The following is a 26,269-nucleotide window of genomic DNA, read 5'->3' on the forward strand; positions in this document are numbered from 1 at the left end:
ATTTTGACGACAATAAATAATGTAAAATTAATGAAACCTTATTTTTATGTTTTTGGTATGAAAACGCATTATTGATTTGTTTATTTATCTTGTAGTGTAAATAAAATAATTGTCTAATGTAAATATATTATTTTCAGATTAATTTATAACAAACAAAAAATGCACAGAGTATAGATATCAATAAGAATAGTTATTTCTCGCATCGTATTATAAACGGCTTTCCGCGGATATAGAAAGTACAATTATGAGATTAAAACTAGTTTTTTTAGCCCCGAGGTGCCGAAGGCTCCGGCTAAAAAACTGGTTTTAATCTTATGATTGTACATTTCTATATTCGTAGAAAGCTGGATATAATACGATGCTAGACATAGTTTTTTCGTATGGATGAGAACCGGTTCCTATCCACCGGATTCGAATGAATACGAGAAAGAAGTTTTAAAGTAATATTGTTTACAAAAACACAGGTTATTCCTTTATTACTAAATATTTCTATAATTAGAGTCAGTCAGTCTGTACCTCCGTCCTTCCGTCTGTACTTATGTCTGTAATGGTAAACTCTTTAATTTAGACATGTTAGAATTGTTCTTTTTAACTTTGCATTATGAAAGCTATAACAGTTAGGCACGATTTAGGAAGCATAGTAACTATATAATCATTATTGTAGCAATTACATTATTGTTAGCTAGGCGTCTTTTTTTTTTTAATCCAAACAATTAAATATGTTCTATACTGTATCCTGTATTTAAGCAATATTGAAACTAATTTATGTTCAATTTTATTTATACTTACATATTTATGTTCTGACACTCGTTTGTACTATCTTTTGAGTTTAGAGCTTTGCTTTTCTGGATGTTATCATCCTTATTTTATTTCTCTTAGGTAGATTAACAACTTCCTTCACCATCCTAAAAGCTTAAAAGCGATATTTTTGGCCAACTTTCCTGATTATTGTAGCTGTTTACGAGATCTTTGTGATTTATATTTAGACAATTAAGTGGCTGTAAATCCTTGAAGATTTAATTACTTGTCAAGGACATCCAAGACTTTTTTAGGGGGGGAGGGGGAGTAATTTAAAATTGGTTGGGGTAAATGGCCTATAAAATAGTTTTATCACTTTGGTAAACTGGGGAAGGGGGCTGATTACCCCCTAATTTATTAGTGACGGTTTATAACCAGTGCAGTTTTTAAAAGGGAAATTGTGCCTTCTTATTTGTTAAAACCAAGGGCCAGCAAATGTTTTTGAGGGATTTCAAGGAGGAGGGGGGATTGGTATAATCTAATATAATTCCAACCATTATATAGTGCTTTTTTGAGGGGGGGGGGGAGTTTTACTCCTTAACAAACTTACCTATGATATCCATTCAATTTAGATGACAATTTTTCATGTCACTTTTATTAATCCAAATCTATTAAAGTTTCTCATTTATCCAAACAATAATTTGCCGCCAGAATTTCTTTAAAAAAACTCCACTCATTTAATAAAAAAAACATTTGCTTGTCCATTTTCTGATTGAAAAAGGGAGAAGTCCGCGTTCAGCATCTTAATTAAGTAAATGGGCGGAGATTTTGTGATGTTTTAATATTCAACAAGAGTTAACTTATGTTTTAATTTTAGATTGATAATTGAATCAATGACAGTCAGCAATTAACTTTCACAGTGAACAGAGAGAAATCCGCAGAGGCATAAACTCATGAAAGGTAACTTAATTTCTTATATTTTCTGTGCAAAGCAAATCTATATTATTTTTGTCCTTTGCATTGGTCTGTACATTTGTTCTTTTTTAGCATCTATAATACATTAATTTAATGTAATAACAGAATAACATTTAAAAACCTACTCATGTAATAATGATTAATAAACAATAATTTGCCGCCAGAATTTTTGTTTAAATGTTATCACCACCCTACAACAAAAGTTTTACTTGTCCAGTTTCTGATCGAAAGTGGGAGGAGTCCGCGCATATTTAAGTAAATGGGCGGAGAATTTGTGAGGTTATTTTTATATAACAAAAGTTAACTAATAGCTATTGTTTATATTTTAGGTTTATAATTTTATCTACGTCAGTCAGCAACTAACATCCAAAGTGAACATTAAGAAATCCATTATACAGATCTACTTTATATCATAAGGTATTTACATATATATTTTGTGCTTTATGTCATTACTCCAGACTCATTCTCTTATGCTATTCAATGCTGATGTTTTAAAGCAAAGTTTTTCTATAATTTAAGGTCGGTCCGTCCGTACCTCTGTCTGGAATTGTAAGCTCTTTCCATTAATTGACATGTTAGAATTGTCCTTTCAATTTCAAACTTGGTATGATGATTCCTGTAGTAGTTAGATTTACCTTTTTGGCAAAACATTTTTATATAATATAAATATCCTATTCCACTGATTTTTGTAATACTGATTCCTATTACAACAATGTACAATATTATAAGAAATCATCTCTATAATCAAGTCCTAAATTTGTAAGTATGTCCATTAAATAGTATCCTATAATTTAATAGTTTTGCAACAAATTTACTTATAATTTTGTTTAGACTTATACATTAAATTAGCTTATCCTGACGCTCTACAAGTTTTAATGTTCCTTTGTCCTAACGTTTCAGAGCTTCACTTTTATGGATGTTTTCATTCTTATTTTGTAAATAATTTACCGACCATTTCCAAATATCACAACTACTCTAAATATCACTTGATTTCTTGGTCTGTCTGTACTGCTCTGTTTCAAATTTTTATAAGATATATACAGGGATAAGACAATGACTAATAAATTGGTCTCCAATAATGAATCATAAAATTACACCTCTTTTAGATTCAAATTAGTGGCTGAAACTATTAAACACTCAACTTAATAATAAAACCAAACAAAATTCAGTAAAAGTCCCCAAAAGTTGTTAAGCCAACGAAATATAAAACGTTACTTTGAAACTTTGGGAACTAGTTTAATAAACAGTCCATCGTTCCCTCACTTGCTGAGAAATATGCATCTTCTCAGCTTTTATCAAAGAGAGAGTGCTGAAGTTTTGTGTGAATTTTCTGACATCTTGTTTTGTTGAGGTTGTTTTATAGATGATGTCATCAATCACTTTTTTTCTGTAATGACATTTCTTTGTATTCATCGCTAAAATTATTGAAATATTACTCCGCCCATTTTTCATTAAGGGGGGGGGGGCGTAATGACATAAGCTCTTAAACCGTGAGCAAAATGGTCTAAATATTGAGCTAGACCCTTCAAACTTGGTATATAAGCTTAGTCCTATAGGTCTTACATCTAAATGGCAAAAAAATCCAAAAATTTTTATTTTTAGGTTAGGTTAGGTAAGAAAAACCCTGCGGAAATGGGGTTTTTAGGCTTTTTTTGGTCTATTTTGATGTGGAAACTTGCCTTAAATTGTTTTTTCTTAGGGTTTTAACTTAAATACACTGTATCTATTCATATGGACATTATTTAAGATGATTCAGCAAGTCGGGGACCGACCCCAGGGGGCTAGGTGGGTGGCCCGCAGGGGTTAAGTTCATTTTTCCCAATATATTTGTTGTGATACATCAAATTATAGGTTTTTTAGGTCAAGGAACTCAATTCAGAGCTAAAATAAGCATTAGACTAATCTGAAGCTAGCCCCAGCGGGCTAGGTTGGTGGCCCGCAGGGGTTAAGTGCATTTTTTCTAATATATATCTTGTTATATATCAAACTATAGGTTTTTTAGGTCAAGAAACTCAAATTCTGAGCGAAAATTAGCATTAGACTGACTTGAAGCTAACCCCCCCGGGCTAGGTTGGTTTTCTGCAGGGTTTAAGAGCATTTACCTAACCTAACCTAGAAACTTACTTATATTTTCACAGGTTTTTTTCTTGAATAAACTGTGTCTATTAATGAGGACTTTATTTAAGATGATCCAGCAAGTCGGGGACCGACCCCAGCGGGCTAGGTGGGTGGCCCGCAGGGGTTAAGTGCATTTTTTCCAATATATATGTTGCGATACATCAAATTATAAGTTTTTTAGGTCAGTTAACTCAAATTCAGAGCTAGAATTAGCATAAGACTAATCTGAAACTAGCCCCAGCGGGCTAGGTTGGTGGCCCACAGGGGTTAAATGCATTATTTCCAATATAGATCTTGTTATATATCAAAATAAAGGTTTTTAAGGTCAAGAAACTCAAAATCTGAGCTAAAATTGGCATAAGACTTACCTGAAGCTAACCCCTGCGGGCTAGGTAGATTTTCCACAGGGCTTATGTGCATTTTACCTAACCTAACCTAGAAACTTACTTATTCTTTTTTGGTTTTTTCCTTGAATAAACTGTGTCTATTAATGAGGACATTATTTTAGATAATCCAGCAAGTTGGGGAACGACCCCAGCGGGCTAGGTGGGTGGCCCACAGGGGTGTAGTGCATTTTTTCTAAAGTATGTGTTGTCATACATTAAATCATAGGTTTTTTATGTCAAGAAACTCAAATTCAGAGCTATTTTAAGCATTAGAATGACCTAAGGCTAACCCCCGCGGATTAGGTGGGTGGCCTGCAGGGGTAAATTTTCCAAATTATGTGTTGTTATACATCAAACTATAGGTTTTTTAAGTCAATTTGGAGCTAAAAACACATAATAGCAACCTGATGCTAGTTTTTTCGTGGTATGTGGTATACATTAAATTAAAAAATTGTATCCTATTAGCATATTAAATTCTTCCACCGCTAACATTGTACTATCAAAATTTAAATTCTTTCAATTATATGCCATATAAATGTAGTTTAACCAATTAACCAGGAAAAAATATGCAGTTCACTAAATTAAGTTCAAATGCATTTTGTGAAACTACCCCTTTGAATTTCTGGATCTAAAAAACCTATAATTTTATGTATGACAACTAAAAATGCACTTAACCCCTGCGGGCCACGCACCTAGCCTGCTGGGGTCTTAAATCTTAAATAATGTTCTAATAAATAGACACAGTTTATTCCAGAAAAAAAACATAAAAAAACAAGTAAGGTTCTAGGTTAGGTTAGGTAAAATGCACTTAAGACTTGCAGGCAACCCACCTAGCCCGCTGGGGCTAGCTTCAGATTAGTCTGATGCTTTTATTAGCTGTAAATTTGAGTTTCTTGACCTTAAAAACCTATAGTTGGATGTATGACAACACATACTTTTAAAAAAAATGCATTTAACCCCTGAGGGACACCCACCTAGCCCGCTGGGGTCGGTCTTCGACTTGCTGGATCATCTGAAATAAGGTCCTCATGAATGGACAGTTTATTTGAAAAAATAATATTAAACGTAAGTTTCTAGGTTAGGTTAGGTAAAATGCACTTAAGCCCTGTGGGCTACCTATCTAGCCCGCTGGGGTTAGTCTAATGCTTATTTCAGCTCTGAATTTGAGTTCTTTGACCTAAAAAACCTATAATTGGATTTATCACAACATATATATTGGGGAAAATGCACTTAACCCCTGCGGGCCACCCACCTAGCCCGCTGGGGTCGGTCCCCGACTTGCTGGATCATCTTATAAAAGTCTTCATTAATAGACACAGTTTATTCATAAGGTCCTCATGAATGGACAGTTTATTCTAGAAAAAAAACCTAAAAAAAATAATAAATGTAAGTTTCTAGGTTAGTTTAGGTAAAATGCACTTAAGCCCTGTGAGCAACCCAGCTAGCCTGCTGGGGTTAGCTTCAGATTATTCTAATGCTTATTTTAGCTCTGAATTTGAGTTCGTTGACCTAAAAAACATATCATTTGATGTATCACATCGTATATATTGGGGAAAATGCACTTAACCCCTGCGGGCCACCCACCTAGCCCGCTGGGGTCGGTCCCCGACTTGCTGGATCATCTTAAATAAAGTCTTCATTAATAGACACAGTTTATTCAAGAAAGAAACCTGTAAAAATATAAGTAAGTTTCTAGGTTAGGTTAGGTAAATGCTCTTAAGCCCTGCAGAAAACCAACCTAGCCCGGGGGGGTTAGCTTCAGGTCAGTCTAATGCTAATTTTCGCTCAGAATTTGAGTTTCTTGACCTAAAAAACCTATAGTTTGATATATAACAAGATATATATTAGAAAAAATGCACTTAACCCCTGCGGGCCACCAACCTAGCCCGCTGGGGCTAGCTTCAGATTAGTCTAATGGTTATTTTAGCTCTGAATTTGAGTTCCTTGACCTAAAAAACCTATAATTTGATGTAACACAACAAATATATTGGGAAAAATGAACTTAACCCCTGCGGGCCACCCACCTAGCCCCCTGGGGTCGGTCCACGACTTGCTGAATCATCTTAAATAAAGTCCATATGAATAGATACAGTGTATTTAAGTTAAAACCCTAAGAAAAAACAATTTAAGGCAAGTTTCCACATCAAAATAGACCAAAAAAAGCCTAAAAACCCCATTTCCGCAGGGTTTTTCTTACCTAACCTAACCTAAAAATAAAAATTTTTGGATTTTTTTGCCATTTAGATGTAATACCTGTAGGACTAGGCTTATATACCAAGTTTGAAGGGTCTAGCTCAATATTTAGACCATTTTGCTCACGGTTTAAGAGCTTATGTCATTACGCCCCCCCCCCTTTATAATGTATAGAGTAGGTTAAACATAAAAGGAAAGGAGCTATATAACCAAATCAATATCTGTGCACAATACTAATGAAAACGGACAAAATATATAAAAACATTAACTTTAAATGCATTTAAACTTGAATTTAGTGAACCTCATATTTTATCCTGTCCAAACTACATCTATATTTGAAATAATTTTGATTTCCTACAATGCAGTTTTAAAAAAAATATCAAGAAAATCATATTCTTGTGATATACGCAACTCATATGGCTGTCACACAAACAGAATGAGATGCCCTTAGGTTGTAAGGAGGGAGATTTGTAGGAAGTTAGGATCCTACCTATCAAGCAACTGTAATCATGCTTTCCCTCGTCCATGCTCCTCATCCATATGAGAGTGCCATTGATTAGGGTGGCTTAATATGGAACACCTGCCAAAAACTCTAGGCCAGGGTGATGTAATAATTGAGTAGCTTCCATGAGAATTGCGGGTCAGCTTGTAATGTAACATAGAATACACTCAGCTGTGCGCGAAGCTTACCAATCTAGGATTGGTCAAAGGATTCTCACCTTCAATCTCCTTGTGCATCTGATTCCTAACTTCAGAGAATCAAGGCTACATACACATACACATACATATACACAAACAGAATGACGACTATTTGACGAATTGTTTGTTATTTATTGTATTACAAAATTATATGTGTTAGACAGTATTATTTTATTTCATGCTTGCAATCATTTCTTTGAAAATTTCTTGTTTTTAAAACAAAAACCGCCTGGTTAATTTTTCTTTTCTATTATCTTCATTGCTAACCAATATTATCAAATTCTACAAGAATAGGCATTTATAGGTTCACTACTCTAAGTGCTAAAACTTGTTAAATGCACTTCATGCAACTATTATATCCATTTCACTTTCGCCGTAAGATCACTGAAATGCCACAAATTTCTTTTTTATTCATAGTTTTATACACTTTTTAGTGTTTAATGGATATTTATCCTTTCCTAGAAATTTCTGTACAACTATATTTTGTTTCTTTAATTATAGAAATAATTTCAGGAGATTGAGATTTCAGGATATACCATCATGAATACCTGTGATATTTGTAACAAAAATTTTACGAGGAAATCTCACCTGGTTGTTCATATGAGGGTTCATACTGGTGAGAAACCATACTCTTGTGATCAATGTGAAAAGACATTCAAACAAAGTGGTGAATTGACTCAGCACAAAAGAATACATACAGGTGAGAAACCATTCTCATGTGATCAATGTGAAAAGACATTTACAATTAGTACTTACTTGAATCGACATAAAAGAATCCATACAGGTGAGAAACCATACTCATGTGATCAATGTGGAAAGACATTTTCTCAAACTAACCATTTGACTCAGCACAAAAGGGCCCATTCGGGTGAGAAGCCATACTCTTGTGATCAATGTGAAAAGACTTTCTCTGATAAAAGTTCATTGACTGTCCATAAAAGACTTCATACTGGTGAGAAACCATACTCATGTAAACTTTGTGACAAACATTTTACCTTTAGTTCAGAGTTATCAAGACATAATAAATCCCCTGGACATTTAGAAATGATGAAAAGCTATAATACAGTTCCAACTTCTGTATCTATTAGTTTAATTAAATGTGAAGAAGTTGATGTTAAAGAAGAAATTAAAGAAGAAGAAATATTTGAAGAGGATCCTCTCTCTATCCAGATGAGAGCTGACAATATTGAGGAAAATATGAAACATGAAATAGAAGATCCTCTTTCTTGTCAACAGAATTATGATGAAGATATAATTGATACTATTGATATTGTTCATCATAAAATAGAAATATAAAAATTAATTTGTCATAGATTACCAATATTTATTTAGAGAGAAAAGATTAATGCTAAATTCAAACAAAAATCTAAATCTTATTTTTCACATTAAAAATCTGCATTTTAATTTATTTGTTGCAATTTTTCATTCATTTATAAATAGCTATTGTGTTTATTTCAATTAATATGCGAAATTGTGAATATTAAATTTTTCTATGGTGTTTCTAAATTATAAATATATTTACTTTACACTTGGTTTTACAGGATCTCCACATTTATCCTATCTTCATTTTATTTGAATTAGAACTTTAAATGTATATAAATGATTATTTACATGAATGATTTTATTGTTTTCCAGTATACCTATGGACTTATTAATTTGTTTATTCATCTTGTTGTATAAATAAAATAATTGTCTAATGTAAATATATTATTTTCAGATTAATCTACAACAAACACAAAAATGCACAGCGTATAGATATCAATAAGAAACAAGTTTTCTACTAATTTTGTTTACAAACACACAGGTTATTCATTTTATTACTAAATATTTCTATAATTAGGGTCGGTCAGTCTGTACCTCCGTCCGTCCGTCTGTATATGTGTCCGTAATGTCTGAATTGTTCTTTTTAACTTTGCTGGTTGATTTCTATAAAGGTAAGATTCAGGAATCGTAGAAACTCTATAATCGTTACAAGAAAGTCCCTGCATACCATGAAAAATTTCAGATTTTTTTTTTTTTTCTGTCAAAAAATGTTTGTATGTTATTTTGATGTATATCCTGGAACAATGATTTCTAGGACAACAAATCACATTATTGTAAGCAAGGCATCTTTATAATCAAATCCAAAAAAAATTTGTTTGTCCTTTCTTTTGAATTTAGAGCTTTGATTTTATGGATGTTATCATCCTTATTTTATTACTAAAGGTTGTATCCAAATATAGATGGTCTCTTGGGTGGAGTAACAACTCCTTTTACCTTCAATCCTAATAGCTAAACAGCGATTTTTTGGTTAATGCTAAACTTCCCCAATTATTGTAGCTGTTTACGAGATCTTTGTCTATATTAATATTTAGCCAAGTAAGGGTCTGTAAACCCTTGCAGATTTAAATGCTTGTCAATGACATCCAAGCTTTTTTTAAGAGGGGGTAATTTAAAATTGGTTGGGGTAAATAGCGCATAAATAAGTTTTATACCTGGGGTAAACTATGGGGGGGGGGGGGGGATTACCTTCTAATTGTTTTGACGGGTCACAACCCGAATTTTAAAAGGGAAATTGTTCCTACTATAATATAATTCCAAACATTATAGAGTGCTTTATGATAATTTTTCATAATTTTTATTAATCCAAATCTTTTCTTGAACCTATTTAAATTTCTCATTTATCTCGACAATAATTTGCCACCAGAATTTTCTTTAAATTAACTCCACGCCCTTTATAAAAAAAAAAAACATTGGCTTGTCCAGATTCTGATTGAAAAGGGGAGGATTAAGCATCTTGATTAAGTAAATGGGCGGAGATTTGGTTAAGCTTTATTTTGAAAAACAAGGAGTTATATAGTATTTGTATTTTAGGTCAGTCAGCAACTAATATTCACAGTGAACAGAGTGAATTACAATATACAGTACTTTTTATTATAAGGTATTTATATTTTTTTTGCACTCCACGTCATTCCTTCAGATATGTTATTTGATCAATTAACTATTTTAAAATTACCTTGACTCCCCTCTGGAATATTTTAGAGGGTGTATGGGGTATCCGCCACCCTTAATTTTGCCATATCACCCCCCGACAGCTCCTTTCTGCAACACCAGTGGCGTGCGAACCGAAGGGGGCATTTGGGGCAATCGCCCCCCCCTAGCGACCAAAACGCCCCCCCTGCCCCCCCCTAGCCATCGCCCCCCCTGCCCCCCCCCCCTAAATGTTGAAAAATGCCCCATTTTGCCCCCCCCTGGTCAACAAAAATGCCCCTTTTTGCCCCCTACCCTACAAAAAGCAAAACTATCCCAGTTTCAAAAAAAAAAGATTACAAAATACTCAAAAAAAAAATTTTGGCCCTTCGCGCCAAACAGACAGTTACTATTCATTTAATCTTACCAAATTTTTTAATTAGTGTAGAAATTAGGTTATAATCTTTTTTCACTGAACATAACAAACCAGGTAATAGGAAGAATTTTATTTTGTATAATATAAACTTTTTACCAAAGAAATTTTGTACATCCCCAATGATGATACACAAAATTACCCCTTATATAATATACAATTAGTGGATGAAATGTATGGAAACTCGACTTAATTAACCAACAAATCAAAATTCCATTAAAGTCCCCAAAGTTGTTGAGCCAACGAATAAGAAAATTTTATATGAAATATTGGGGACTAGTGTAATAAATAGCCCAAAAACCCCTCCCTCCCTGCATATTAAGAAAAAAAATTTGCGCTTTGCGCCCTTCCAAATGGTTTCTGCTTTTCATCACATTGTATATTTTGTTTTTATTTCTATAAAAACATGTGTAAACAACAAATATTTAATCAAAAAGTTATTTTATATAAAAAAGAACCAGCGTTGATATTTATCTAAGCCTTTTCCTCAACACTGTATGTCTGTCTAAATGAATAACTATATATGATGTCATATTATTTTCAGGATAAGTTTATCATTTTTTTTGTGTATATACCCTTACAAAGAGACATATTTTTTTTATGGCAATTTTCATTAAAAACCCTTAAAACTAACTACACTTTATATTCCTAACTTGATAAAATACGCCACTCTTGTTGTCTTTAATTGATTTTAGTTCAAAGGGGGAGTAAATATTTTTAGGTGTGCTTCACACACTGCCCTTGTAAATCATTGGAAACACCACTTAAAGGAAGCCTGCAAGAAATACCACGCTTTAACTGCTGAAAGACTGCCATAAGTAGACCCAATACCCCAAATTTGAAGCCTTCAGCTTCTGTACCAAAAAAGTTCTAGGCATTTTAAAATGACATTTTATGTAAAATGAAAATTTTGAAAGAATTGCAATGCTCATGTTGAAAACTTTGAAATTAAACTACGTAGCCTGGAAACAAAATTATAAGCTTATTTTTGTCATAAATTTAGGTTTCCAGTAACTAATTATATTATTACAATAAAAATACCCATTTTTATAGTCAAAATCATAAAAAAAAAGGTTTAACTTGTGTTGTACCGATTGTACTGTAGCCAATCAGAAGGCTGAATCAGCTTAACAACTAATCACAGCTGAGATTGTATTAGTTTCCCCCTTTGTTTCCGCTATGATTTTTGTTTAAAAATGCATTTTTAATCGAATTTTTTTCATAGATTTTGACTAAGAAATGTGGTGTTTTTGTTGTAAAAATGTAATCAGTTACCGGCAACTTAAGTTTCTGATAAAGATAAGGTTATAATTTTGTGTCTAGGCGACGTAATTTAATATTGTTTTTTCTTTTATGAGCATTGGAAATCTTTCAAAAATTTCATTGTACATAAAATGCTATTTTGAAATGCCTAGAACTTTTTTGGTACAGAAGCTGAAGGCTTTAAATTTGGGGTATTGGGTCTACTTATGGCAGTCTTTCAGCAGTTAAAGCGTGGTATTTCTTGCAGGCGTCCTTTAATTAAAAATTAACAGAGTTTTAAAGTGTCATTTAAAGAGGGTAGGATATGTTGATATAACTTTTTAGCTTCTCTATAATTCACTTTGGCTGTCAGTACGTAATGCTAAGGGGGAAATGTGATTTTTTCAACTGCAATTAAAGATAGAAGGCTAAAACGTAATGTTAACATTTCCATCACTATGGAGTATAATTAACTATTAAAAATTCATGAAGGTCGGACTGCTTTTCAGGACGTTTTTGGCTATTTTTGTATCTTTTAAATTTCGGGTATACGACGAAATGCCCCTTAAGAGGCGTTGCCACAAAAGAGACTATACCCCAAAGTTTTCCATATTTCTAAGAGATTTTTATATCTGTAGATGAAAGGGCAATTATTTTTTTTTATTTTTTACATAGTTCTTTATATCTTTGGTTTTTATGGTATGATAATTTTTTTTGTGGATTATAAGATTAAAAAAAAATCTTACTAACGATTTTTTGTGCTTTGCTACTTAAAGATGTTGTCATCCTTGTTGTCATACAATAAAGAAATATTTAAAATCAGTTTTACATATTAGGTTAATTTTTGGTAAATTATTTCCAAAATGAGTGTTTTTATCTCCCCCCCCCCCCCCCCAAATTTTTTTTAATGGGGTTATTCATCCTTCCTGCTGAGATTTTATAACATCCCCTTCCACCCATAAAAGATGTTTTGTGGTGGGGGGGGGGGGGAAGGTTAAATTATCTTCTGTACTTTTTTTTCGAAGATGCTTTCTAGCTCCCTTCCCTTCGGTCATTGCAGGGTGGGAGAAGGGATGGGGAAGAAGGGATGGGGAAGAAGAGATGGGGGGGAGAGAGGGGGATATAAATGGGAAATAGGGATGGGGGAAGAGATGTGGAAGAAGGGATAAGGACTAGAAGGCCCATAATCAAATAATCCCACCCCTTAAAACGCCCTTGTTTAAAATTAGTATATATAATCAAAATGCCCCCCCCCCCCTAGACGAAGTGCTTCGCATCCAACTGTGCAACACCTCTAAATTAGTAATTGATATGTTCATTACTCCTGATAGAAATTAATCATTAATACCTTTTTAAATAAGAAAAAAAATATTTCACAGCTGTGAACAATTTAACCCTTGTATGGATATACCTATGTATTTCTAAAGTCTTTGATTTTAAGTATGCAAAGCTAAGTATTTTATAATTCAGGTTTTCTACCGTCTTTTTGTCCACCTGTCTGTGTGAAAGTTTCCATAAATATTACTGTATAACTATTTACCATTATTTTTGTTTGATGTCTGGTACATTTATATTTTACAACCTTTTGATAATAACTTACATTTCCATCTTGGTTTTAAAGAAGGGGGGGGGGGGGGGTTAATGCAACCATCTCGTAATCAATGGTAGGTACTTAGAATTCGAATTTTGATCTTAAATTTTGCATGAATAATCCTTGGTAGGTCTATTTTCCCTAAATCGAACAAAAAGTTCGAAAAGTAACGGCTAACGCTTTTTTGATCTATAATATGATAATAATTCCCGCCATAATTTATTCTTATAATCCCCCTTTACTGAAACATTTTCTAACTCAGCTTCTAATTTTAAGAAGGAGGAGCCTTGTTGAACAACAGAATTAAGTAAATGAGCGGAGATTTGGTGTGAATTATTTCTATAAAACAAGAGCTAACTATTGTTTATTTTTTAGGTTGATAATTTAATCATTGTCAGCTAGCAACTAACATTCACAGTGAACAGAGAGAAATCTATTACACAGATCTACCTTAAATTATAAGGTATTTATATTTTTTTGTGCTTTAAGTTATTTCTACAGAATTAGTTAGGGTTAGGTCTGTTTTCTGATCTACATGCAATTCAACATTGTTTAAACTATTTTTGATACCCCTCTTACGATTTTTGATACCTTTCTTAAGCCAAAATCGAGGGGGTTGTGAGCCTTAAGGGCAGGTTTGTCGAATTGGGCACTTTTTTTGATATTGGGCGGCCCAATTGCCCAAAAGGGTTTTGGGCGCCTAAAAGTGGTTTTGGGCACCCTTTTTGGGCAAATGTCGTAAAAAGCATATAAAAAGGATATAAAATAGCCTAAAACCATACCTAGACTTATTATAGCCTAAAACTATCTCAGGACCTATAAAAGCTTCACTGGAAAGGAGAACCCTATCGGTTCAGCAGTTAGCGAAATCTTTTAGATACAAAAAAGCTTACTAATTTATATAGTTAACTAGCGGCTACGGCCCTAGAGGCCTCTAGGGGCACTCGAGGAGGGGAGAGTTAAATTTGATAATCCAATTATTATATTAGATTTGAAAAAAAGTTTTAAAAAATTGGGGGGGGGGAATAATTTTTTTTTTTTTGGGGGGGGGGGTGGGTGGGTTTCCTCACCCCATTTTTATTTTTAGTTTAAACAATTTTAAAAAATTTAAAAAGGTTTTGGGGGAGTGTATTTTTTGTAGGGGCGATTTCTCTTAGCAGGGTGGTGGTACCCTCCCCCAAAATAGTTATAAACCTTCCCAGAACCTATGAGAAGCTACCCTGTTCAGGAGAACCCGATCGGTTCAGCGGTTAGCGAGATCCTTTGGTACAAACACACAGACACACAAACAAACAGACACACATCCTGTTATTTTAGTATAAGGATATCATCCAAAAAATAGGCCCGCCCCCCCTCTTTTTAACCCCCTCCCCTTTTTATCTCCCCCTAAAAGGGGGGTGCCCAATACTGCCCAAAAGGACCTTATATTGGGCGGCCCAAAACCGCCCGCCCAAAATGACAACCCTGCTTAAGGGTTTTAATACAGACTTCAAGAGGGGTCTTTTCTTTTCTAATCATAATGCTAAGAATTTAAAAAAATCTTCCTTTGACATATAAAGTGATAAATAAAACAAACTAGTTTTTTTCTTACCTCCTTATATTTAGGATAATTTATCAATCCTCACTTTAAAGGGTATTCACCACCCTTTATTTTGCAATACTTCCATTCCCCCAACAACCTCTTTCTGCACTCCTCCAAATCAGAAATATACATATATGCTCATAGAAATTAATCAGTCTGTTTAAAAGAAAGGTAGTGAGGTAAATGTGAACATACAAGTTGATATTCAAGATAGACTGCTGATTTTTTGTTTGTAAAGATTCTATGGAAGTTTTATGTTTACCTTTTTAAAAAAATTTAATCTGGAAATATTTTGTGTTGTAATAATAATCCATAAAAATGATTTCAGGAGATTGAGAGAGGATATACCAACATGAATACCTGTGATATTTGTAAAAAGAATTTCGGATCATGGAAAGAAAACGAAGTTTCCGGTTTCGTCATTTTTTCACAGTAGCCTTTCTCCTATTTCTAGCCCCTGCGGGGGGCTCTAGCCCTGCGGGGCATATTTTCTAACCCTGCGGGGCAATCATTAACATTTACTTAACCTAACCTAACCTAAAATAACCCTTCAAAAGCTACTGTGAAAATACGATAAAACCGGCAACTTCGTTTTCTTTCCATGATTCAGAATTTCAAACAGAAATCTCACTTTGTTGTTCATAGGAGGGTTCATACGGGAGAGAAACCATACTCATGTGATCAATGTGGAAAGTCATTTACAACTAGTGGTCACTTGACTGCCCATAAAAGAATTCATACAGGAGAAAAGCCATACTCATGTGATCATTGTAAAAAGACATTTTCTCAAATTAGCCATTTGACTCAGCACAAAAGGATCCATACAGGTGAGAAGCCATACTCATGTAAACTTTGTGACAAACATTATGCCTATAGTTCCTTGTTATCAACCCATAATAAATCCACTGGACATTTAGAAATGATGAAAAGCAGTAATAATACAGTTCAACCTAACCTTCTGTATCTATTAGTTTAATTAGATGTGAAGAAGTTTATATCAAGGAAGAAATTAAAGAAGAAGAAATATTTGATGAAGATCCTCTCTCTATCCAGATGAGAGCTGACAATATTGAGGAAAATATTAAACATGAAATAGAAGATCCTCTTTCTTGTGAACAGAATTATGATGAAGATATAATTGATACTATTGATATTGTTCATCATAAAATATAAACCTTTAATTGTCATTAGATACAAATGTTTATTTAGCGAGACAGGATTAATTCTAATTGATCAATTTAAATAAAATTTAGTAACACTCACAATTACTTTTCCAAAATCAATTTTAAAGACAAAATCACAATTCTTTGTAAAAAAAATTTATTTGTAAAAATGTGTAAATAGATAGTATCTTATATACTTTGTTTGCTTTATTGTTTAAACAAAAATCTATGTTGCCCTAACAGCTGTGGGGCTACCTTGTACATATACATAACTAATTTACCCTAACCTAAAATTGAGGAATACTAATTGAGATAAAATTTTAAAAATTGAATATATTTCAACTAAATTGTATAGAAATTGTTTCTTTTTATACATTTTTTTTCTATCCTATTGAGCAAGGTCTGTCTACCATCTCTAATTTTTATTATTTCTCATTTTCTTATTTTCAATTAATCAGATCTTGTTATTAGAATTGTGTTACTTGTAAAATTATTATTATATTTATTTTCAGACTGAATATTAAATGAAATGAGACTCTGAGATTAAATACAGAAAGAAAACACGAGAAATTTGAGTGTAGCAAAGTAAAGTAAGTTAGTTCTCTATATTACAAATCTTATGTAGCAGAATCTTTTGAGTATTAGTATTAAAGATGTACGATGTCTATCTGTTTATCATAAAAGTAAATAAATTAGTTTTCTGTAATCAAAATATTATTCAAACAGTTGAGGTTTGGGATGGTTGTTTTCTATATAGTATGTATTTTAAATAAAAGCTGAAGATGGACATTTGATAAAACATGAAAAGTAGATCGGGTAATAATACTATAGTTATGTACATGTACATGTAAGTGGATAGAAGAGAAAGTTGGATAAGAATTTGATGTAAGAGGAGAATTTTCATAGAGTTCATCTGGAATATTTTTACCTAGATAGTGACGGACACACCTTACATATAGAGTAGCTATATTATATAAGATATGGTTGTGAGATGATGAGTTCTCATTGAGTACTTTTAACAATTCATTGAAAGACGTAAGGACACACCTTAATTATAGAGTAGCTATTACAATAATCAGTATTGGAAATTATTCATAAAAAAAGGATTGAAATTATAATATTTAATTCTACATAGGTATTACATTAGATTTTATTTATTCCAGGTGCAAGAACAATTAAATCCATCATGAACAAGTGTCAAATCTGCTGTAAGGAATTCTCTACAAAGGGTAGTTTAACAAGACATATGAGACTTCATACAGGAGAGAAGCTTTTCAAATGTGATACATGTGAAAAGGCTTTCTTGCAACAATGTCATTTAAATGACCATAAGAGGATTCATACAGGAGAGAAGCCTTACTCCTGTGATACATGTGGAAAGACCTTCTCACGACAAAGTGCATTAACTGAACATAAGAAGATACATACAGGAGTGAAGCCATACTCTTGCGATACATGTGGTAAAACTTTCCGTACAGATAAAGAGTTAACTGTACATAAGAGGAGTCATACAGGAGAGAAGCCATACTCCTGTGATACATGTGTGAAGACTTTCTCACGACAAAGTTTATTAACTGAACATAGGAGAATCCATACAGGAGAGAAGCCATACTCATGTGATACATGTCAAAAGGCTTTCTCTCATCAAAGTGCATTATATGTACATAAGAGGATTCATACAGGAGAGAAGTCATACTCTTGTAATACATGTGCAAGAACTTATAATGATAGTTCAAACCTGTTAAGACATAACAAATCCGCTGGACATCTCAAGAAGTTAGAATCTTATAAGAATTCAGTTCCACCTTCTGCTTCTACCAGTTTTGTTGATTGTGGTGAAGCTGATGTTAAACTAGAGATAAAGGAAGAAGAAACTCTTGATGAGGATCCTCTCTCTATCAACATGGAGGCTGAGAATGTTGAAGAAAAATTATAAAACAGGAAATAGAAGATGAAATTCAGATGAAAGATTCTATTGATATTATAATACCCAAAATTGGTTTTCTTATGTGAAATACCTACTTTTGTAAATATTCTATAATTTTTAATGTAAATAACAAAGAAGAGTTTTGCCACTTTCACTTACTCCGTCATTATTAGGCTTGATATAAATGTTAAACTATAGTTCATTTGGATAAAACTTTACTTTTAGGTTATATTGTCTTTCATTATTACATAGTAAGTGAAAGGGGCAAAACTCCCCCTCCCTTCCCAATCCTTACTTAAGGTACTTTATAAAATCTGTAAACTTTATCTTTAGGTTGTATTACTTTATTACCTAGCCTAATAATCACGGAGTAAGTGAAGGTTTCAAAACTTCCCCCCTCCCAACACTTTATCTTTATAAAATCTGTATATATTATTTTTCTACTTTTGCTGGTTATTTAAGGTTATTTGGTTTTAAATTTTTTTCTATTTTACAAATCAAAACTTATCATTTTTGTACCTTTTGATTTTTTTCAGATAATGAATAAAGATGAAAATTCTTGCAGCCTTCATTTATTTGAATAAAAAGCTAACATAAATCAGGTAAATGTGATAACTTTCATTAATTGTCCAGAATTGTTTTTCACAATTTCTCGCAGGATCAGACAATATGGAATCATTTGAGATTTTGTTTTAGATTTTCACCTTACAAAGAACTCCTATGACACAAGTATATTTTTATTTTATTACTGAGCTACTTACTTGAATTTAAGATATTTGAACAAAATATCTTTTTTGCTGACTCAGTATTTTTCTTTGTTACAGTATTTCTCAAATATTTAATGAATTTTTACTTTTATGAGAATAGGTACTTCATCATTTTGTCACAATATGATGAGTACAGCTAATTCAATTTTCACGCCTTTATTGTACTTTATAAACGTTTTGGGGTAGTTTTGAGCTATTTTTCTGACCCACATCCACCATCCTCTAAAAGCTAGGGGCCAAGCAGCTGGTTGTTACTAAAGTTAAGTTTAACATCTAGAGATTTCAAGGGATAAGAAAATGGATGATAAAGTTGTTACAAAACTTTGGGTACCAGTGTAATTTACAGCCCAATGTCCTCTCCCACCCTGGTTTACATGACACTGGTTTCCGATCAGGGAAGGAGGGAACTTTGGGCTGTTTATTACACTAGTCCCCAAAGTTTTATAATATATTTTTTATTCGTAGGCTTAAGAACTTTGCAGACTTTTACTGAATTTGATTGGTTGGTTCATTCAGTTGAGCGTCCAAAAGTTTTAACCACTTATTTTAAACAAAAGAAGAGGTAATTTTGTGTTTCTTCATTGGGGATGTACATAAATTTATTGGCCATTTTCTTATTCCTTTAGATCCTTGGTTCTTAGTCAAAATTTTATACTATGTTAAAATCAGCTATTTACAAAAAAAATTTCGCCGCTAGATGGTGTTAGTTATGTTTTTAGATAATTGGGGATATAAGGGGATAAGACAATGGCCGTTAATTTGATGTACACCCCGAATGTTAATACACAAAATTACCCCTTATGTATATATAAATTTTTGGTTGTAACGTTTGGACACTAAACTTAATATACCCACCAATCGGAATGATTTTATAATCCCCAAAGTTGTTGGTCAAATGAATAAGAAAACATAATTATAAAACCTTGGGGACTAGTGTAATAATCATCTCAATGTCTCCTCCCTCCCTGAATTTGTCGCCATTATCTTTATCTAAAATAACACCATATCATATTTGCTTGTTCAGTTTCTAATTAAAAGTGGGAGGAGTCCTCGCATTGAGCATCATATTCATATATAAGTAAATGGGCGGAGATTTAGTTAATTTTAATGAATATAACTATTGTTTATGATTTAGGTTAATAATTGTATCATTGTCAGTCAGTAACTAACTTTCAAAGTGAACAGAGAGAAATCCATAATACAGATCTACTTAATATCATAAGGTATTTATAGTTCTTTTGTTCTTTACTACAGAAATAGTTAGGGTTAGATTTGTTATCTGATCAATAAATGTATATGTTAAGATGTATAACTGGTAACTTTCTGGTTCAAGTGGTGGGGAAATATTTATTCTGATAGCAAATGTCTATTTCCTCTTTTATAGCAACTTAGCTGTGTTATTATTCCCGATGCTATTGGCTGATATTCAAAGACTTAATTGAAAGTCGTAATAGGGTCAACACCCTATGAACATTAAACATACAGTTATTTAAACCCTTTCTTTTACTATTCTGATCTATATGAAACTAGTTAAACTATTATTTCTGATTAAAAGTACGAGGAGTCCGCGCATTGAGCATCATATTTAAGTAAATGGGCGGAGATTTTGTGCAGTTTTATTTTTAAAGCAAGACTATGGTTTATGATTTAGGTTGATAATTGAATCATAATCAGTCAGCAACTAACAATCAAAGAAAACAGAGAGAAATTCATTATACAGATCTACTTTATATTATAAGGTATTTATATAAGGTAGGTTTTGCTAAAATTCCGTAAAGGTGTAAGTTTTAAGGCTTAAAAACAGTAGTAGAACGATAATATTCACTAAAAATGTGTATTCCTTATTGAATAGAACCATAGACAAAAAAAAATTATATATTTATATTTAGTGAATATTACCATTTCTTCTACTGTTTTTAAGCCTTAAAACTCACACCTTTACAGAATTTTAGCACAATCTACCTATCCCTGTATTAGTTTAGATGCCCACTTACTATTCTGATCTACAAGTTAAACTATTATAAAAAATAGCAAAGAATATATTCCGGTTTTTAACAATTTAACTGTGAATTTCTCGGCTGCTATTTATGTTAGACTGTTGATTTTTGGTTTGTTTGTAAAGATTCCCTATTTTAATATTTAATTTTCATGGTCCGTATGTCTGTTGGTAATGCTCTGAGATATATTAAATTTCTAGAAGAAAAATTTATTGAGGATTTTTTTGTGGTGATAGATAATCTATCTCAAACCTTTAAAACATGTTGATTTTTTATGTGTTATAACTATCCTACTCATCTGATTTTTAAATACTAATACTAAGGTACAATATTATAAGGAATTATCTCTATAATCAAGTTCTTATCTTGTAATTTTGCAGCTTTGCAACAAATTTACTTATTATTTTGTTTAGACTTATACCTCTATATTCTGCTTATTCAGTTCTGACATTCTTAATATCACACCTACTCTATATATATCACTTGATGTGTTGGTCTGTCTGTACTGCTCTGTTTCAAATTTTTATAAGAAATATGTCTTTTCCTTCTTTTCTCAGAAGTTTTATAGTTACGTTTTCTTATTCGTTTGCTTAACAACTTTGGAGATACTAGTGAATTTTGATTGATTGATTCATTAAGTTGAATGTTTCAACCACAAATTTTAATATACAGAAGGGGTAATTATGTGCTTTGCTTTTAAAAATACATTTATAAAATCTATCAATCAACCTTGTACACTACAACCATCCGAATTCTGCCATTTGTATGTCCATCAGTCCGTCTAATGATACAGCAATAATACAACATAAATTGACACGTGTACATTTTAAAAGCTATTTCATACAAATAGACAATAATTTGCCGCCAGAATTATTAAAAGTAGGAGGAGTCTGCGTTGAGTATCATATTTAAGTAAATGGGCGGAGACTTTCTTATTTTTATATAAAAATAATAGTTAATGATTTTTTATAGTTTAGGTTTATAACAGAATAAATTTCAGTCAACAACTAACATTCACAGTAAACAGAAAGAAATCCACAGAGGAATTTTGATTGTGGAATAAACTCATGAAAGGTACTCTAATTTCTTATCATATTTTATGTGCAAAGCATTTCGATAATTTTGACCATCTGTCCGAATTAAGTTCACATTTATTATGTCACAGCCGCTAAATTACATTGATATTATATGTTGACAAAATAAAATACTTATATTTTAAAAATGTATATCATCAAATAATGCATGATAGATAATAATTTGCCGCCAGAATCTTTAATCATTATAAGATAACATTACCTTTTAACAAAAATAATTGCTTGTCCAGTTTCTCATGGGAAGTGGGAGGAGTCCGCGCATTTAGCATCATATTTGAGTAAATGGGCGGAGATTTAGTATAATATAACAAGGGTTAGATAATGTTTATGATTTAGGTTGACAAAAGTATCATTGTCAGTCAGCAACTAACTTTCACTGTGAACAGAGAGAAACCATTTTACAGATCTTATTTTTATTATAAGGTATTTATATATTTATTATTTAACTGCGAAGATTTTCTATATTTATGGTCAGCCCGTCCATCCGTAACGATCAGCTCTGTCGTTAATTTCTACACGTTAAAATTGCCCTTTAATTTCAAACATTGTATGGGTATTCCTGTAGCGTAGCAACTGTATAATCATTACCAGAATGTCTGTACGTCCATTTAAAACATTATGATTTTAATCTTTCTGACATAAAAAATTTATGTTGTATACATCTGAATTTTGGAATACTGATTCCTAGGACAACAAATTACAATATTATGAGCGAAGTATCTCTATAATCAAGTTTGAGCATCTATCTTATGCAATTCAATGCTGATTCTTAGAAGCGAAGCTTTTCTATAGATAGGGCCAGTCCATGGTTTGCTCTTTTCATTCATATTGTCATTTTAGAATCATCTCTAGTATCAAGTTTTTATCTTGTAATTATGCTGCTTTGTAACAAATTTAATTACAATTTTGTTTAGACTTATACATTAATATTCTTACATTCTTAATGTGTTAAAGTGCATTTGTCCTACCGTTTAAGAGCTTCGCTTTTATTGATGTTGTCATACTTGTTTTGTAAATAACTCGCTGTCAATTTCCTAATTTAGCACCTACTCTATATATCACTTGATGTATTAGTCTGTATTCGTCTGTACTACTCTGTTTTAAATTTTTATAAGAAATATACCTATCCTTAGCTCTTATCAAAGATAGATTGCAGATTTTTCTCAGAGGTCCCCAAAGTTTTATAATTTACGTTTTCTTATTCGTTTGCTTAACAACTTTGGGGACACTAGTAAATTTTGATTGGTTGATTTATTAACCCCTTACAGTCGGGCCCCTTGCCGCACCTTAATCAGTCGGGGGGGGGGGGCGTTCAACGCCCCCCCCCCCCCCCTTATTATCTCAGTTCCTATTAGAGCTAGAGGGCTAAATTTTTTTTTGCAAGTCCCCTGTGTTATGATAAATTTCCGATCTTAAGGAAGTGAAGGTCAATTTTCGCTTCCTTCACCCTTTTATTTAACAACCTTTGTTTTTAGGTCCTTTTTTACTTAAAAATTTCAAACGGCTGTAATTTTTTGATTTTGAAGCTAGAATAAAAATTTTTTTGCAGAAAATGTTTATCTTTATGTAAATTTTATATTTGAAATATCAAAATATAAATTTCAGCGGCCGCAGCTGTACTTGGCAGCTGCCAGCCGCCGCAGTCGGCAGTCGGCGGGAAAACGGCGGCGGATCTTTATGAAATTTTATTACGTTATGTAGACATATAAGAAAAGCTTAAGTTTGAAATTTTAAGTCTCTAAGTCAAAAATTGCGGCCACAGGAGCCTTTTAAAGATTTCTGGAGACCTGGAGGATCAGGACCTGCAGGATCATACCTGGAACCTAAAATTGACTTAAACACCTGTATTTAATATGAGGATGTACTACTAGAGGATATTTTAGTATTTTGGTAAGATAAAATGCTTTGTTTTAGTCAAAAAAATATTTTTTCTCTTTACCTGGATGACCATGACAGGTTTGCTGGCATCCTGTGCCCGCCAGGATGGAGATCTTCAAAAAAATTTCAACTCTCTGTTATTTCTCATACCCACACTTAAAAAGTCAAGCAGTTTGGGCTCTTTATCTTTCACACACAGTTAAGGGTTAAGTTAAGTGTTCAATTGCTTCAACCACTAATTTTAATCCACGGGACGGGTAATTATGTGCATCATCAAAGGGAATGTACATCAATTTATTGGCTATTGTCTTATCCCTTTAGATTCCTGGATTTTTCTGCTAGTCTAGTTAATTTGAGCTTTGCTTTTATAGATGTTGTCATCAATGTTTTTCTTGTATAAATTTTTTTTTAGTTCTGTGTTTATGTATTTATTTATATTTACCGCCTTAAATCATAAACGTCTTAGGTTGGGGGTAAAGGGGTATTTACATACCTCAAACTTTGAAATCCCCCATTTTATAGATGCTGCCTCAAATATTAAATTCTAACTCCGCCCATTTATCATTTATTTAGAACAATTAAAGTAGGAGGAGTTGCTAATTATTATAAAAAATAATTATAAAAACTAAATATGAAGGCGGGGGGGGATGGTTGGGTTATAAAACCATATCAACCTCTGCACACAAATTTAATACTGTCATTCCATGTTATAATACTTTTCTTAATGTTGTTATCCTTGTATATTACTTTCTACATTTTTTAATATCAAAGCTTTTTACATTTGTCTGTATACACATACATAACACTAGCTCTTATCGTGAATTTATGCATTTCAGAATTGTCCTGATGGTTCCTTTTACAACAAGTAAAGGATCTTTAAAATTGTTGCTAGAAAGGTCGTTTCTTCTTTCAACATTATTTAGCTTTATTGACAACAATTTGGATATGACTTTTAAAATTCTTTATTGTTTGGCCGTCGGCATCTGTTTTTTCTTGCTTTGCTTCTATGGAAATTGTTATCATTGTTTCAGTTTTAACCTGAATGTTGTTTTTATTTGAAAATATTGAAAAAACTAAATTTTGTATTCTTATCAGTAAAAATATTATTTTAGGAGATTACGAGAAGGTATACCATCATGAATACCTGTGATATTTGTGACAAGAATTTTACACAGAAATCTTACTTGGTTGTTCATATGAGGGTTCATACTGGAGAGAAACCATTCTCATGTGATCAATGTGAAAAGACCTTTACAACTATTAGTAACTTGACTGTCCATAAAAGGATTCATAAAGGTGAAAAGCCATTCTCATGTGATCAATGTGAAAAGAAATTTTCTGATAGTAGTGATTTGACTAAACACAAAAGGATCCATACGGGTGAAAAACCATACTCATGTGATCAATGTGAAAAGACATTTTCTCAAATTAGTAACTTGACTGCCCATAAAAGAATTCATAATAGTGAAAAACCATTCTCATGTGATCAGTGTGAAAAGACATTTTCTCAAATTAGTAATTTGACTGTACATAAAAGGATCCATACAGGTGAGAAGATATTCTCATGTGATCAATGTGAAAAGGCTTTTAAGCATGATAGTCATCTAACTGAACACAAAAGGAGACACATATTTTTGGTTTCCTGTGATCAATGTAAAAAGACATTTTCTCGTAAGAGTGATTTGACTAGACATAAAAGGATCCACACTGGTGAAAAACCATACTCTTGTGATCAATGTGAAAAAAGATTTCGTCAAAATAGTGATTTGACGACTCACAAAAGGACTCATACTGGTGAGAAACCATTCGCATGTGATCAATGTGAAAAATATTTCTATAAGAGTAGTGACTTAAATGTACACAAAAGGATCCATACAGGTGAGAAGCCATACTCATGTAAACTTTGTAACAAGCATTATACCTCTAGTTCAAATTTATCAGGACATAAAAAATCCCCTGGACATTTAGAAAAGATGAAAACCTTTAATAATACAGTTCCAACTTCTGTATCTATTAGTTTAATTAAATGTGAAGAAGTTTATATCAAGGAAGAAATTAAAGAAGAAGAAATATTTGAAGAGGATCCTCTCTCTATCCAGATGAGAGCTGACAATATTGATCCTCTCTCTATTGATATGTAAATGAATGAGAGTGTTGTAAATAATTTCACCAGATAATTATAAATATTATTTTACTTTCTGATATAAAAATCCAAACATACAGGATAATTTATTATCCATGTAAAAAATATCCGTAATATCTCTACTTTATCATATTACTAAAAGCATCGCTCCTTGCCTTTAAGGGATTTTTTTTCAGTTTAGTACCATCCTCATAAATTAGTGGTCATTTTATCCAGCCGTTTATGAGATAGTATTGACATTGTATACATACAGAATGATATCCTATTAGTGTATATAATATAAATTTGTAATTAAGATGACAAATATTTTGTTTATATTTTGACATGTTTCTATAATGTAGAATAGATATTGTAAAATTAAATAAACATTGTTTTTTTATCAAAGCTTTTCTGT

General features: G+C 32.3%; 3 protein-coding genes across 3 annotated transcripts in view; all 3 read left to right on the top strand.

The window, feature by feature from the left end:
• LOC145332414 (uncharacterized) overlaps positions 1-8,412 on the top strand; it is a 35,128-nt gene extending 26,716 nt beyond the window's left edge. Inside the window, exon 5 of the mRNA XM_080177412.1 lies at positions 7,623-8,412. Within this exon, the coding sequence (XP_080033538.1) occupies positions 7,623-8,405 (783 nt within the window). The 3' untranslated portion in view covers positions 8,406-8,412. The remainder of the gene's footprint in view (positions 1-7,622) is intronic.
• A 1,492-nt stretch (positions 8,413-9,904) lies between these two features.
• On the top strand, positions 9,905-18,541 carry LOC145332320 (uncharacterized). The gene is made up of 4 exons (XM_080177304.1): positions 9,905-10,029; positions 13,700-13,787; positions 15,235-16,659; positions 17,233-18,541. Exon 4 carries the CDS (start codon positions 17,256-17,258, stop codon positions 18,003-18,005), a length of 750 nt encoding a protein of 249 aa, XP_080033430.1. The 5' UTR covers positions 9,905-10,029; positions 13,700-13,787; positions 15,235-16,659; positions 17,233-17,255; the 3' UTR covers positions 18,006-18,541.
• Positions 18,542-19,896: 1,355 nt separating this feature from the next.
• LOC145332319 (uncharacterized) lies at positions 19,897-26,069 on the top strand. Its single transcript, XM_080177302.1, has 5 exons — positions 19,897-19,986; positions 20,415-20,502; positions 21,733-21,834; positions 22,191-22,277; positions 24,845-26,069. Exon 5 carries the CDS (start codon positions 24,869-24,871, stop codon positions 25,871-25,873), a length of 1,005 nt encoding a protein of 334 aa, XP_080033428.1. The 5' UTR covers positions 19,897-19,986; positions 20,415-20,502; positions 21,733-21,834; positions 22,191-22,277; positions 24,845-24,868; the 3' UTR covers positions 25,874-26,069.
• Positions 26,070-26,269: the final 200 nt, after the last annotated feature.

Source organism: Acartia tonsa, chromosome 11, assembly GCF_053477335.1.
Source record: "Acartia tonsa isolate MP-2025a chromosome 11, ASM5347733v1, whole genome shotgun sequence".
NCBI classification, from domain to species: Eukaryota; Metazoa; Arthropoda; class Copepoda; order Calanoida; family Acartiidae; genus Acartia; species Acartia tonsa.